The sequence below is a fragment of the Salvelinus alpinus genome, chromosome 4, assembly GCF_045679555.1.
Source record: "Salvelinus alpinus chromosome 4, SLU_Salpinus.1, whole genome shotgun sequence".
Lineage (NCBI taxonomy): Eukaryota > Metazoa > Chordata > Actinopteri > Salmoniformes > Salmonidae > Salvelinus > Salvelinus alpinus.
This window is the reverse complement of record NC_092089.1, coordinates 40,177,782-40,194,053: the sequence shown is the minus strand read 5'-3', so window position 1 is coordinate 40,194,053 and position 16,272 is coordinate 40,177,782. Positions and strand designations below refer to the sequence as shown.

The 16,272-nt window shown below is 45.5% G+C and overlaps 1 protein-coding gene across 1 annotated transcript; it reads left to right on the top strand.

Annotated features, from left to right (window-relative positions):
* The first annotated feature begins 2,444 nt into the window (after positions 1 to 2,444).
* LOC139572479 (G-protein coupled receptor family C group 6 member A-like) lies at positions 2,445 to 7,983 on the top strand. Its single transcript, XM_071395220.1, has 8 exons — positions 2,445 to 2,859; positions 3,126 to 3,291; positions 3,432 to 3,566; positions 3,751 to 4,533; positions 5,156 to 5,368; positions 5,964 to 6,087; positions 6,305 to 6,609; positions 6,843 to 7,983. Exons 1-8 carry the CDS (start codon positions 2,663 to 2,665, stop codon positions 7,707 to 7,709), a joined length of 2,790 nt encoding a protein of 929 aa, XP_071251321.1. The 5' UTR covers positions 2,445 to 2,662; the 3' UTR covers positions 7,710 to 7,983.
* Positions 7,984 to 16,272: the final 8,289 nt, after the last annotated feature.

Genomic DNA, 16,272 nt, shown 5'->3' with positions numbered 1-16,272 from the left:
GAGCGATCAGGTACACAGTAGGACTGGTCCTTGTGGACCAACAGCCCCAGATATTCTTTCAACCTGTTTGAGAGACACTTAGATATCATTTTATATTCTGCACACAGCAATGCAATAGGTCGGCAGTTTTTAAAAAGAGCCAAATCCCGCTTTTTTGGCAACAATGAAAGCACAGCACGTTGACAGGATACAAGAAGAGAACCCTCATGAAAAGACTCACACACCACTTCATATAAATCCCCCCCAATAGACCCCCAAAAGTGCTTATAGAAATCAGTGGTAAACCATCAATGCCAGGGGCTCGGCCTGATGAGAGCTGCATAACTGCAGTGGACAGCTCCTGTTGAGTAATGTCAGAGTCCAAAGTAGCTCTCTACTCAGGGCCCAATTGAGGAAGTCCATGTAACAACTGTTCAGCACACAGAGGATCACAATCCTCCGCCTTATAGAGGGCAGAGTAGAAATCCACAGCATGTTGGCGCATCTCACCATCATCCATGGTCACCTTCCCATCAGGGAGACGAAGGCAGACCATCTGTTTGCGTTGCAATGTCTACTGCCCTAGGTAAAAAACAAAAGGCACTAGGAGTATCCATATCCTTGAGGGTAGCAAAGCGAGACCTAATCAAGGCACCCTTAACCTCTATGGGATTGTAAGCAACAAGAACATTTCCCAGGACCTAGACATGTCTTACATGGGAAGAAAGCTTAAATTCTTGTTAGTCTAACTGCACTGTCCAATTTACAGTAGCTATTACAGTGAAAAAAAACATTATATTGTTTGAAGAGAGTGCACAAACTTGTATCATGGTAACTGGTTTGATACATTCACCTCTGAAGGTAAATAATGTACTTAACATTCAATAATCTTGCTCTTATTTGTCATCCTGAGGGTCCCTGAGATAAAAATGTAGCATAGTTTTGTTTGATAAAATAAATTTTTATATTCAACTGTAGGAACTGGGTTCTACAGTTTGAATCCCTGCTGTGTCTGGCTCCACACCCACCCCACCCGGCCATCTAGATGTGTGAAAGTTAGTGTATAAGCTAATGATCCATCATGACATTCCTGGGAGTGTGTTGACTTACATTTTGTCTTACCATATCATTTTTGTATGTTCTCTATAGTTATGTGCTTCAAAATGTATCAATTGACCAATTCGGCACATTTGGGCAGACTTGATACAAAATATTGTCCAGTATTGAAATGCTTCACTGGATCAATCTGAAACTTTGCACACACATTGCTGCCATCTAGTGGCCAAAATCTAAATTGCTCCTAAACTGCAATAATACATTCAGGCCTTTCTCTTGCATTTCAAAGATGATGGAACAAAAGACAACAAAGCAACACATGTTTTTTTGTTTGTATTATCTTTTACCATTTCTAATGTGTTATAGTTTCCTACATTCATTTCCCATTTCCACAAACTTCAAAGTGTTTGCTTTCAAATAGTATCAAGAATATACATATCATTGCTTCAGGTCCTGAGCTACAGGCAGTTAGATTTGGGTATGTCATTTTAGGCAAAAATTGGAAAAAAGGGTCTGATCCTTAAGAGGTTTTAATTAAAGGGTCTGGATAATAATGTAAATGTGATATTTCAGTTTATTTTTAATACATTTTTTTTAAATTCTAAAAACCTGTTTTCGCTTTGTCATTATGGGTTATTGTGTGTAGATTGATCAAATCAAATCAAATCAAGTTTATTTTATATAGCCCTTCGTACATCAGCTAATATCTCGGAGTGCTGTACAGAAACCCAGCCTAAAACCCCAAACAGCAAGCAATGCAGGTGTAGAAGCACGGTGGCTAGGAAAAACTCCCTAGAAAGGCCAAAACCTAGGAAGAAACCTAGAGAGGAACCAGGCTACTAGGGGTGGCCAGTCCTCTTCTGGCTGTGCCGGGTGGAGATTATAACAGAACATGGCCGAGATGTTCAAAATGTTCATAAATGACAAGCATGGTCAAATAATAATCAGGAATAAATGTCAGTTGGCTTTTCATCGCCGATCATTGATGAGGGATTGATGAGATTGATGAGGGAAAAAAACGTTTAATTCATTTTAGAATAAGGCTGTAACGTAACAAAATGTGGAAAAAGTCAAGGGGTTCTGAATACTTTCTGAATGCACTGTAAGTGTTATCCAAGTGTTAAAAGATCCAAGTGTTAAAAAACACTTGGGTATTGTGAGAACATTTACAGGAAAAGAGGTGAGTCAACAAGGTCTTTCACCTTCAACAAGAAATGTTTATATTGTACTTCAGATAGAGATCAGCTGTGACTTACATTTGTGTGACTTTTCTGTCTGTCATCTGTAGCTGAAAGAAGGTGAGTCAGTCAGTGTGGATGTCTGTCAGAGATATTAGCCTGGGCTGGGAGGGGGCAGGGTTATGCAGACATTAGATGAGACTAGGAGGAAGCAACAGGTGTGTTTTTACTGAAGATACTGACAGGTCACTGTGTCAGTCTGCTAGAGGAGCTTACAGAGTGAGAGACAAAGAGAGAAAGAGAGACGGAGGCAGTGAGAGAGAGAGAGAGATAAGTGAGAGAGAGAGAGACGGACAGACACAGTCGGGGAGAGAGCAGTAGTGTGTGAGAGAAACTCCAAAGGAGAGACACCGAAATTGAGAATTGGACAGTACCACCAGAGAGACGTGATGGAACCCATGGGTGATGTTCTCCACCTGTTAGTCATCCTGTCCTTGTTGGAGACAGGCAATGCCAAAGTGGGAGACTTCAAAGCACCAGGAGCTACAGCACCAGGAGATATCATCATTGGAGGGCTGTTTGCCATCCATGAGGGAGTAGAGGAATTCGCCAACCTCTCAGCACCCCATGCATCACAGTGTGTCAGGTGAGTGCCAAGATAAGATTAAGTGTTCGTGAGAGTTGATTTACTCTGACAGGTTGACCACAGACAGTGTGATGATCCAACCACGCCTTATGTACCTTTCACAAACACACACACACACACACACACACACACACACACACACACACACACACACACACACACACACACACACACACACACACACACACACACACACACACACACACACACACACACACACACACACACACACACACACACACACACACACACACACACACACACAGGTTCAACACGGACGGGTTCACCCAGGCATTGGCTATGATCCACGCTGTAGAGTCGGCCAACAGATCCCCTGTCCTGACTGCACTAGGGATCTCTCTGGGGTATCGTATCCACGACTCCTGCTCTGATGTCACCACCGCTCTGAGGGCCTCAGCTGACTTCACACAGGTAAAAGCTCTTTAGCTGAAACGTTGGTCAAATCAATCCACAGCAAGTATAGATGAGTGTGTGACCTGTTTTTCATTTGTATAGTTTATCTTCCATTAGCCAGCATTTCATTTAAATGGTGTACATTCTTTACTTCACAGGAGCCTACCACAGACTGTGGGGGAGGGGCCAACACCTCTAACTCTTCCCCGCCGATCATGGCCGTCATTGGGGCCTCTTCCTCTGAGATTTCCATCTCCGTTGCCCGGCAACTCAACCTAAAGCTCATCCCTCAAGTAAGCAGCCAAAACCCACCCACAGAGTGACGACTGATGGACAGTAACAAAAGGGTTGATTAAATAATAAAGACCTGAGTTGTGTTGAATAAATTAAATAGACAGCAATGATGATACAGATGAATGACAAAATCACTCCAACACAATGTAGACGGAAATTCATTCTCTCTTCGAATCATCACAGATCAGTTACGCCTCCACCGCCATCATCCTGAGTGACAAGAACCGTTTCCCTACTTTCCTGAGGACCGTACCTAGCGACCTGTACCAGACACGAGCCATGGTCCAGTTGCTTAGCGACAGCAAATGGACCTGGGTGGGCGTGGTCACAACGGATGGAGACTACGGCCGTTCTGCCCTGGACAGCTTCGTCTCCCAGGCAACCGCCTCAGGCATCTGTGTGGCCTTCAAGGAGATCCTCCCTAATTCGCTAACCAGTCCTGGCGGTGAATCAGCAGTCAGACAAGCCGCTGCCACCCTCCGCCGGAACCCCAATGTCAAGGTGGTGGTGTCATTCGCCAAGCCTACTCAGATGATGTACCTATACCAGGAGCTGAGGAGTCTGGGGTCGGGGCTGGGAGAGAGGGTGTGGGTGGCCAGTGACAGCTGGTCCTCGTCCAAGGAGGTCCTGGGAAAGATGGACCTCCAAGATATTGGTCATGTGGTAGGCTTCACCTTCAAAAGAGGGAACCTGGCTCCTTTCCATCACTACCTGATGAATCTGAGTGAGAGCAATGATATCATAGGAAACAACTCCTTCCTAAAGGAGTTCTACTCCCTGACAAATGGGTCGGGAGACCCCAAGGTTGTGTCCTCCTCCACAGCCGCAACAGAGATTCTGTTAAACAACAGCTATGCGAACGTAGTCTTCAACGTGGAGATGGCTGTCAGTGCCATCGCCCATGCAGTGGCTAATATCTGCAGCAAAAAGGACTGCAAGACACCAGGCACTGTCCAACCCTGGCAGGTAGCTAATGCACAATTCCTCATGTCTACAGCACATCAAACTTTACTTATATACTGTATCTCATCTAATATACACTGAATATACCAAACATGAGGAACACCTTCCTAATATTGAGCCGCACCCCCACTTTTGCCCTCAAAAAAGCCTTAATTTCTCAGGGCATGGACTCTACAAGGTGTCAAAAGTGGTCTACTGTGATACTGGCCCATGTTGACTCCAATGCTTCCCACAGTTGTGTCAAGTTGGTTGGATGTCCATTGGGTGGTGGACCACTCTTGATACACACAGGAAACTGTTGAGCGTGAAATACCCAGAAACATTGCAGTTCTTGACACCTGGCACATACTACCATATCCCGTTCAAAGGCACTTAATAGCACATATACACAATCCATGTCTCAATTGTCTCAAGTCTTAAAAATCCTTCTTTAACCTATCTACTCCCCTTCATCTACACTGATTGAAGTGGATTTAACAAGTGACATGAATAAGCAATCACAGCTTTAATCTGAATTCCATCTGGTCAGTCGATGTCATGAAAAGAGCAGGTGTTTTCAATGTTTTGTATACTCAGTGTATTTTGGAAATGGCTTGGGTCTATGGTATGAGAACTTGCATTTCAGGTGCTTGAAGCCCTGAGAGGCAGTCGGTTTGAGCTGGAGGGGAAAAGCTACACGTTTGACCAGAAAGGAGACATCAACATGGGCTATGATGTAACACTGTGGAGGTCTGCGAGAGGGGTCATCAACGTACATGACGTTGTAGCTGAGTACCATCCAATCAACATCAGCTTCAGCTACACCAGCGGAAACACCAAAAATATGACTAACCTGAGGGTAAGAGTTAGGTTGAGGGTTAGGGTTAGGGTTAAGGTTAGGGTTAGGGTTAAGGTTAGGTCTCACTCTCCTTTAGTCTGTTTTCTAGGCTGCCACACAAAGTACACATCCATATTAAGCTATCCCACTTGACATAGAGAGACATAAACACAAACAATCTACTTTTTCTTCCTCAAAGTGACGAAAGAAAACTAAACATACCTGTTTGAGAGACTTCTCAGCCAAACTACAACAAGTAAAGATGGAAATTAAATAACCCCTACTTAATGAAACAATGGGGATTGTTTGAAATTGAAAACCACATACCTTCCACACACTGGGAGCACCTGTCTGTTATCACACATTTTTGTTGGATCTCAGTGATGATCTAAAAACAAAACAAAAACACAAAACTCATAATTACCAGAGCATATTGGTTGAATACTTTGAATACACCTGGTCTATTGAACATGGTTTTAAATCGAGAGCTAGGTTAAACTGTGTCCAGGAAACTGGCCATACATATAAAGCCTTGTTTGAATGCTACTATTAATAGATTTCAGTCACAGTTTTCTTGGGTCATCCATTTAAATGAGTGCATTGTATCCCGGTGCAGGATGTGGTGTCTGTGTGCTCAGCTAGCTGTGAACCTGGGAAGTTCAAGAAGACTGCTGAGGGTCGGCACACCTGCTGCTATGAATGCATCAACTGCACTGAGAACCACTACTCCAACAACACTGGTTAGTTCTCCGGTACTGTCTCTCTATACACACCAGTGTACTCTAACTCTCCTCAGTAAACTGGAGTTGCCCTGTTGTTCACACAATCTTCCTCCATTTCTAAGATTTCCCAACACTGTCCTTATCCAAAACAGTTAGTACTAGGCAACAACACACATATTTCTAAATGCTAAACAGTTGTTCAAGTACTATCCTCCCTTCCAACCCTCCTCTCCAGACATGGACCAGTGTCTCTCTTGTGATACAAAGACAGAGTGGTCCCTGGAAGGGAGCTCTGGGTGTACCCATAAGACCCTGGAGTTCTTCTCCTGGCAGGATAGTTTCGCAGTGGTGCTGCTGGCGCTCTCGGCCCTGGGCATCGTCCTGGTTCTCCTGGTGGGGGCGCTCTTTCTACACCACCACCAGACCCCCGTTGTGAAGGCTGCCGGGGGGCCTCTCTCCCAGATCATCCTGCTCTCTCTAGTGGGAAGTTTTGTTAGTGCTGTGTTCTTTGTAGGACATCCCAGCAGCCTACAGTGTAAGGTATGTACGGTACACACACATTGGGAAACACTGCTGTAACGCAGTGTTCTGTGACGTTGTCTGAATGTACCAGTGTTATTTTGTAAATTCATGGTTTATTGTGTGTGTATTGTTCTGAACCTTTTGTACCTTTGTGGTAAGGAATTTAGTTTGTAAACGGAAAGCAAATTTAAATACAAAGAGAGAATACGGCTCTGTCTCATTGTCTCATCTCTTCTCATCTCATTGTCAAGGTGCGTCAGGTGCTGTTTGGACTCAGCTTCACCCTGTGTGTTTCCTGCATCCTGGTCAAGTCCCTGAAGATCCTGCTGGCCTTCCAGCTCAACCCTGACCTGAAGGACGTTCTCCGCCGCCTCTACCAACCCTATGCCATCATCTGTCTCTGCGTGGCCCTACAGGTCCTCACCTGCACCCTGTGGCTGGTCCTGCAGAGCCCCCGGGAGAAGGCCACCGTCTTCGCCATCACTGTGCTGGCCGAGTGTGACGAGGGCTCCCACGTGGCGTTTGGCGTGATGCTGGGCTACATCGCTGTCCTGGCGCTTGTCTGTTTCGCCTGTGCGTTTAAAGGCCGCAAGCTGCCACAGAAGTACAACGAGGCCAGGTTCATCACCTTCAGCATGCTCCTCTACCTCATGTCCTGGGTAATGTTCGTGCCCGTCTATGTGACCACCTCGGGGAAGTACCTGCCAGCGGTGGAGATGGTGGTCATCCTTATCTCCAACTATGGCGTCCTCAGCTGTCATTTCTTCCCCAAGTGCTACGTCATCCTCTTCAAGAAGGAGCACAATACCAAGAGTGCCTTCATGAAGAACGTGTATGAGTATTCCAGAAAGGGCATTACTGTCTCTAGCTCTGTCTCTGAGACTTCAGTCTCTCAGACAGAAGGGAAGTGCATCAGTAACTCTTATTCCATCAGTTCACCTTCCGTCTTCATGTCTCCTCCACCAATAGAACCCACAGCACCTCAGAACTGTTGGTCCGTTGGCCAGGACATTCAGAGCATTGACCCTGCATCCCATTGCACCGTAGTAGACCATGGAGTGTTTTTCACAGGTCAGCTGACTCGACCACATCGTCTGAGGAGAAGCATGAGCCTATGAGTGGAGTGGACCACTGTCTGGATTTTTTAAGTCTTACGGTACATCACACAGTGTGTCTCTGTGATTTTCTCTTTGGTTTGACTGTTCCCATTTTGCTTAGTCTACTGGCATGTTTTTTGCCCAAGTGGGTTGTGGATTTTACATTCAAGGCAATTTAGGTAACACTTTATTTGACACTGATATGGACATGATAAACAGGCATAAATTCTGTCATACAGTGTCATGTTTATCCAGGGGCGCAACTTTGGTGTAATAAATGGGGGGGGACATAATATATACAGTGGGGAGAACAAGTATTTGATACACTGCCGATTTTGCAGGTTTTCCTACTTACAAAGCATGTAGAGGTCTGTAATTTTTATCATAGGTACACTTCAACTATGAGAGACGGAATCTAAAACAAAAATCCAGAAAATCACATTGTATGATTTTTAAGTAATTAATTTGCATTTTATTGCATGACATAAGTATTTGATACATCAGAAAAGCAGAACTTAATATTTGGTACAGAAACCTTTGTTTGCAATTACAGAGATCATACGTTTCCTGTAGTTCTTGACTAGGTTTGCACACACTGCAGCAGGGATTTTGGCCCACTCCTCCCTACAGATCTTCTCCAGATCCTTCAGGTTTCGGGGCTGTCGCTGGGCAATACGGACTTTCAGCTCCCTCCAAAGATTATCTATTGGGTTCAGGTCTGGAGACTGGCTAGGCCACTCCAGGACCTTGAGATGCTTCTTACGGAGCCACTCCTTAGTTGCCATGGCTGTGTGCTTCGTGTCGTTGTCATGCTGGAAGACCCAGCCACGACCCATCTTCAATGCTCTTACTGAGGGAAGGAGGTTGTTGGCCAAGATCTCGCGATACATGGCCCCATCCATCCTCCCCTCAATACGGTGCAGTCGTCCTGTCCCCTTTGCAGAAAAGCATCCCCAAAGAATGATGTTTCCACCTCCATGCTTCACGGTTGGGATGGTGTTCTTGGGGTTGTACTCATACTTCTTCTTCCTCCAAACACGGCGAGTGGAGTTAGACCAAAAAGCTCTATTTTTGTCTCATCAGACCACATGACCTTCTCCCATTCCTCCTCTGGATCATCCAGATGGTCATTGGCAAACTTCAGACAGGCCTGGACATGCACTGGCTTAAGCAGGGGGACCTTGCGTGCGCTGCAGGATTTTAATCCATGACGGCGTAGTGTGTTACTAATGGTTTTCTTTGAGACTGTGGTCCCAGCTCTCTTCAGGTCATTGACCAGGTCCTGCCGTGTAGTTCTGGGCTGATCCCTCACCTTCCTCATGATCATTGATGCCCCACGAGGTGAAATCTTGCATGGAGCCCCAGACCGAGGATGATTGACCGTCATCTTGAACTTCTTCCATTTTCTAATAATTGCGCCAACAGTTGTTTCCTTCTCACCAAGCTGCTTGCCTATTGTCCTGTAGCCCATCCCAGCCTTGTGCAGGTCTACAATTTTATCCCTGATGTCCTTACACAGCTCTCTGGTCTTGGCCATTGTGGAGAGGTTGGAATCTGTTTGATTGTGTGTGGACAGGTGTCTTTTATACAGGTAACGAGTTCAAACAGGTGCAGTTAATACAGGTAATGAGTGGAGAACAGGAGGGCTTCTTAAAGAAAAACTAACAGGTCTGTGAGAGACGGAATTCTTACTGGTTGGTAGGTGATCAAATACTTATGTCATGCAATAAAATGCAAATTAATTATTTAAAAATCATACAATGTGATTTTCTGGATTTTTGTTTTAGATTCCGTCTCTCACAGTTGAAGTGTACCTATGATAAAAATTACAGACCTCTACATGCTTTGTAAGTAGGAAAACCTGCAAAATCGGCAGTGTATCAAATACTTGTTCTCCCCACTGTATATATGCACTCCCGGTCAAAAGTTTTCAAACAACTACTCATTCAACGGTTTTTCTTTATTTTTACTGTTCTCTGCATTGTAGAATAACAGTGAAGACATCAACATTATGAAATAACACATATGGAATCATGTAGTAACCAAAAAAGTGTTAAACAAATCAAAACATTTTATATTTGAGATTCTTCAAATAGCCACCCTTTGCCTTGATGACAGCTTTGCACACTCTTGGCATTTTCTCAAAAAGCTTCATGAGGTAGTCACCTGGAATGCATTTCAATTAACAGATGTGCCTTGTTAAAAGTTAATTTGTGGAATTTGTTTCCTTCTCAATGCGTTTGAGCCAATCAGTTGTGTTGTGACAAGGTAGGAGGGGTATACAGAAGATAGCTCTATTTGGTAAAAGACCAAGTCCATATAATGGCAAGAACAGCTCAAATAAGCAAAGAGAAACGACAGTCCATCAATACTTTAAGACATGAAGGTCAGTCAACATGGAACATTTCAAGAATTTGAAAGTTTCTTCAAGTGCAGTCGCAAAAACCATCAAGCGCTATGATGAAACTGGTGAGGACCGCCACAGGAATGGAAGACCCAGAGTTACCTCTGCTGCAGAGGATAAGTTCATTAGAGTTACCAGCCTCAGAAATTGCATCACACAGTTCAAGTAACAGACACATCTCAACATCAACTGTTCAGATGAGACTGTATGAATCAGGCCTTCTTGGTCGAATTGCTGCAAAGAAACCACTACTACAGGACACCAGTAATAAGAAGAGACTTGCTTGAGCCAAGAAACATGAGCAATGGACATTAGACCGGTGGAAATTTGTCATTTGGTCTGGAGTCCAAATTGGAGATTTTTGGTTCCAACCACCATGTCTTTGTGAAACATAGTGTGGGTGAACGGATGATCTCCGCATATGTTTTTCCCAATGTAAAGCATGGGGGAGGAGGTATTATGGTGTGGGGGTGCTTTGCTGATGACACTGTCAGTGATTTATTTAGAATTGAAGGCACACTTAACCTGCATGGCTACCACAGCATTCTGCAGCGATACGCCATCCCACCTGGTTTGGGATTAGTGGGACTATCATTTGTTTTTCAACAGGACAATGACCCAACACACCTCCAGGCTGTGTAAGGGCTATTTTACCAAGGAGAGTGATGGAGTGCTGCATCAGATGACATATGTGGGAACTCCTTCAAGACTTATGGAAAAGCATTCCAGGTGAACCTGGTTGAGAGAATACCAAGAGTGTGCAAAGCTGTCATCAAGCAAAGGGTGGCTACTTTGAATAATCTTAAATATAAAATATATTTTGATTTGTTTGACACTTTTTTGGCGACTACATAATTCCATATGTGTTATTTCATAGCTACAATGTAGAAAATAGTACAAATAAAGAAAAACCCTTGAATGAGTAGCTATTTGAAAACCTTTGACCGGTTGTGTATATTTTTTTATCCAGCCGGATAAACACTCCAAACAGCCTACCCGACCGCTTGGAGGCATCCGCATGGTCCTAAAGCACACTGTTGTTTGGTTTTGTATTACATTCCAATTATAAAACTGGGGGGGAAATGCAATTTCAGAATGTGAAGGGGACCCCCCCGTCCCCAGTGAAAAGCCCCTGTGTTTATTTATCAATATTTCTATTGGTTAATTTTCTATGGTATACAGGGCTGATTTATTTGTGAACTGCATATGGTGTCTAAACCCACATTAATGTGAAATGTTCTAACTGTAAAAATCATGGGGGATGTTGGAATTTGCTATGGGCATACTGTCATGTCGTGTGTTGGATCCCTAAATAGGCAGTTTCTGTACGCGATGTGTACAGTAAACAGCATTTTTCTAGGAGCTGATCCAGCAGGATACATATGAGATATTAAACAACAGGTGGGTCTAATCCTGAATGTTGGTTGGTTAAAACCACATTCCAGCTGGTGTCTATTCCACAAGTTACCACGGACTAAATCTATTACATTAAAATGCCTATTTAGTCTGTTCCATCTGACTGCGCAATCCACTATCTCATCAGCCCAGCCAAGCAATTTATAAACTTGATATCCACTATATGTCACACCCTGGCCTTAGTTATCTTTGTTTTCATTATTATTTTAGTTAGGTCAGGGTGTGACATGGGGAAGTTTGTGTGTTTTTGTATTGTCTAGGGTGTTGTATGGTTTAGGGGGTTTAGTAGAGTAGATGGTTTAGTGTTCAGTGTAGGTGTCTAGGAAAGTCTATGGTTGCCTGAATTGGGTCTCAATTAGAGACAGCTGGTTATGGTTGTCTCTGATTGGGAGCCATATTTAAGGCAACCATAGGCTTTAGCTGTTTTTGTGGGTAATTGTCTATGTGTAGTGTTTGTGTCAGCACTATCTGGATTTATAGCTTCACGGTCGTCTGTTTGTTGTTTTGTTTCGTTTTCCTTCTTATAATAAAGAGAAGATGTATTTTTCACGCGCTGCGCCTTGGTCCTCTCTCTCTCCCTTTGACGGTCGTGACAGAATTACCCACCAACATCGGACCAAGCAGCGTAAATCAAGGCAGAGTGGCTGGAAGCCCGAGAGGCTCCCCCAAAAATTTCTTGGGGGAGGGCACACGGGGAGTGTGACTGGGTCAAGTGGGAGAATTGAGCCAGTTCCCCGTGCTTACCATCAGGAGCAGTTGGCTAAACTAAGGTATGAGTCGGAGAATGTGGAGGAGTTATTGGACAGATTGGAGGAAAGTGAAAGGATGGGAGATTATGAGACATTTGAGGAGTTGTTGGTGTTATTGGAGGAGAGCGAAGAGAGAGAGATGTTGATATGGGGGAGCATACAACCAGGTAAGGTTGGGAAGCCTCCTGTGCGTCTCCTGAGCCCTGTACGCACTGTTCCTTCTCCCCGCACGCTTCCTGAGGTGTGTGCCCTCAGCCCGGTACCACCAGTACCGGTACCACGCACCAGGCCTATAGTGCGCCTCGAGAGTCCAGTGTGCCCTGTTCCTCCTCCACGTACTAGCCCTATGGTGCGTGTCTCCAGTCCGGTACCACGCACCAAGCTTCCTGTGTGTCAACAGAGCCCTGTTCCTCCTCCACGCACTAACCCTGTGGTGCGTGTCTCCAGCCCATTACCACCAGTGCCTACACCACGCACCAAGCCTCCTGTGTGTCCCCAGAGTCCTGTGCGTCCTGTTGCTGCTCCCCGCACTAGCCCTGAGATGCGTGTCCCCAGCCCGGTACCACCAGTTCCGGCACCACGCACTAGGCCTAATGTGCGTCCCCAGGGTCCAGTATGCCCTGTTCCTTCTCCCCGCACTAGCCCTGAGATGCGTGTCCCCAGCCCGGTACCTCCAGTTCCGGCACCACGCACTAGGCCTAATGTGCGTCCCCAGGGTCCAGTATGCCCTGTTCCTTCTCCCCGCACTAGCCTGAAGGTGCGTGTCCTTAGCCCGGTGCCTCCAGTTCCGGCACCACGCACCAGGCCTACAGTGCGCCTCATTCGGTCTGAGCCATCCGTCTCCCCAGCGCCATCTGAGCCATCCGTCTCCCCAGCGCCATCTGAGCCATCCGTCTGTCCCGAGCCATTAGAGCCGCCCGTCTGTCCCGAGCCGTCAGAGCCGCCCGTCAGTCAGGAGCCGCTAGAGCCATTCGTCAGTCAGGATCTGCCAGAGCCGCCAACCAGACAGGATCTGCCAGAGCCGCCAACCAGACAGGATCTGCCAGAGCCGCCAACCAGACAGGATCTGCCAGAGCCGCCAACCAGACAGGATCTGCCAGAGCCGTCAGCCAGCCATGAGCAGCCAGATCCGTCAGCCAGCCATGAGCAGCCAGATCCGTCAGCCAGCCATGAGCAGCCAGATCCGTCAGCCAGCCATGAGCCATCCAGCCAGGATCCGCCAGAGCCGTCCAGCCAGGATCCGCCAGAGCCAGCCAGCCAGGATCCGCCAGCCAGCCAGGATCCGCCAGAGCCAGCCAGCCAGGATCCGCCATTCAGTCCGGTGCTGCCCTTCAATCCGGTGCTATCCCTCAGTCCGGAGCTGCCGTCCCTCAGTCCGGAGCTGCCCCTTATCCTGGTGCTGCCCCTTATCCTGGTGCTGCCCCTTATCCTGGTGCTGCCCCTTATCCTGGTGCTGCCCCTTATCCTGGTGCTGCCCCTTATCCTGGTGCTGCCCCTTAGTCCGGTGCTGCCCCTTAGTCCGGTGCTGCCACTTAGTCCGGTGCTGTCCCTTATTCCAGTGGGGTTAAGAAAGCGGGTAGTGACTATGGTGGGGTGGGGACCACGACCAGTGCCAGAGCCGCCACCGTGGACAGACGCCCACCCAGACCCTCCCCTAGACTTTATGCTGGTGCGCACGGAGTTCGCACCTTGAGGGGGGGGGGATTATGTCACGCCCTGGCCTTAGTATTCTTTGTTTTCTTTATTATTTTAGTTAGGTCAGGGTGTGACATGGGGAAGTTTGTGTGTTTTTGTATTGTCTAGGGTGTTGTATGGTTTAGGGGGTTTAGTAGAGTAGATGGTTTAGTGTTCAGTGTAGGTGTCTAGGAAAGTCTATGGTTGCCTGAATTGGGTCTCAATTAGAGACAGCTGGTTATGGTTGTCTCTGATTGGGAGCCATATTTAAGGCAACCATAGGCTTTAGCTGTTTTTGTGGGTAATTGTCTATGTGTAGTGTTTGTGTCAGCACTATCTGGATTTATAGCTTCACGGTCGTCTGTTTGTTGTTTTGTTTCGTTTTCCTTCTTATAATAAAGAGAAGATGTATTTTTCACGCGCTGCGCCTTGGTCCTCTCTCTCTCCCTTTGACGGTCGTGACACTATAAAAAGCATCTAGACATTATCTCACATTTATTTTAGACTAACATTTAGTTTTCAACAGCGGAGATTTGTTAACCTTGCTGATAAAAAGTCAAACAAAACGAAGTGGAGCTAGTTTGCTGTCTTTCCAGCTTCAGTTTGAAGTGATTGTGTTAGCTGTGTTGTTGGCTAGCTCCTCTGAACCACAGTGTCCTGACGAGTAAGCACATTTGCTTTGCAAGGCAAAATCGCACTTCATTAGTTCATTGTTGTGGATGTATCCAAATAAATGTCACTATAAAACAGCCTTTCAAATTCAAATGCAGCTACTTTGTTGATATTCTTGGTGCACTTTTTGACGTGACTCTAAGTTATTCGTAGTTGGCTAGCAAGCAATGGATAAGAATGTTGTTTGGCCGGTCGGCCAGCTCTAGGAAGGGCCTTGTGTCACGTTCCTGACCTTATTTCCTTTGTTTAGTCTTTGTTTAGTTGGTCAGGACGTGAGCTGGGTGGGTATATTCTATGTTTTGTGTCTCATTGGTTTAGGTGTGTCTGATTGGCCTGATATGGTTCTCAATCAGAGGCAGGTGTTTTACGTTGTCTCTGATTGGGAACCATATTTAGGTAGGCTGTGTTCACTGTTTGTTTGTGGGTGATTGTTCCTGTTCATTGCGTTCTTTGTTTTCACTAGGTTCACATGTTCAGGTCTGTAGCGTCGTTGGTTTCATTCTGTTTATTGTTTTGTTCGGGTTTATAAGTGTTCCAATAAATATGGAAACGTACCACGCTGCGATTTGGTCCTCCTCTCTTCCACCTAACGACGAGCGTTACACCTTGGTGGTTCCAAACTTCTTCCATTTAAAAATGATGGAGGCCATTGTGTTCGTGGTGACCTTCAATGCTGCAGACATTTTTAAATTTTAAATGTTACCCTTCCCCAGATCTGTGCCTTGACAAAATCCTGTCTCGGAGCTCTACAAATTCCTTCAACCTCATTGCTTGGTTTTTGCTCTGACATGCACTGTCAACTGTTGGACTTTATATTGACAGGTGTGTGCCTTTCCAAATCATGCCCAATCAATTGAATTTACCACAAATGGACTCCAATTAAGTTGTAGAAACATCAAGGATGATCAATGGAAACAGGATGCACCTGAGCTCAATTTCGAGTATCATAGCAAAGGGTCTGAATATTTACGTAAATATGGTATTTCTGTTTTTTATTTTGAATAGATTTGAAAAAATGGTCATCATGGGGTACTGTGTGTAGATTGATGAGGGGAAAAAATTCATTAAAGTAACAAAAATGTGGGGTCTGAATACTTTCCAAATGCACTGTATTTACCCATTTAAGCAGGTGTAACTTTTCTCTCTGTGTCTGTTGACATCTTGTCACCGTATCTGCTTCTTCTCACTGTCTGCTCACCTGATGAGCACACATATGCTGTCTTTTTAGGCTGCTGGCCTAATGGCACAGTGACACGGGAAGAAAGAGAGTGAGAGAGAGTCAGAGTGCTGCTGGCATTTTCCTAGAGCCCAAACACCTGTGCTTGTAGTAAATGTATATACACTGAGCTCTTCCCTCCATATTCTGGAGCCCTGTCCTTCAAAGCTCAAAAGTCCTTCGACAGTAGTAGAATATACCATGAATGAACTCTGGGCTGCTGCTCTGCTGCTGAACAGTCAGAAACCTGACCCTAGGCAACAGCAGAGACTAGGGTCTAGTTTCAATCACAAACTATTTTGGCAACTTTGATGAGGGAAAAGAAAATCTTGTGTGGGTTGTCTTCAGACAGACAACTCTCCTAACAAATCGCAAGGTAGACATGCCAGAACGGAGTTATTGGAAACCAAAGTTTTCAGGCAAAACATTTACAGTGGTTTTAGTGAAAGTAGT

Coding starts and splice junctions, on each gene's coding strand:
- LOC139572479 (XM_071395220.1), top strand. CDS start 2,663: ATGGAACCCATGGGTGATGTTCTCCACCTGTTAGTCATCCTGTCCTTG. Junction 6,088..6,304: donor CCACTACTCCAACAACACTG/GTTAGTTCTCCG, acceptor CCTCCTCTCCAG/ACATGGACCAGTGTCTCTCT. Junction 6,610..6,842: donor CCAGCAGCCTACAGTGTAAG/GTATGTACGGTA, acceptor CTCATTGTCAAG/GTGCGTCAGGTGCTGTTTGG.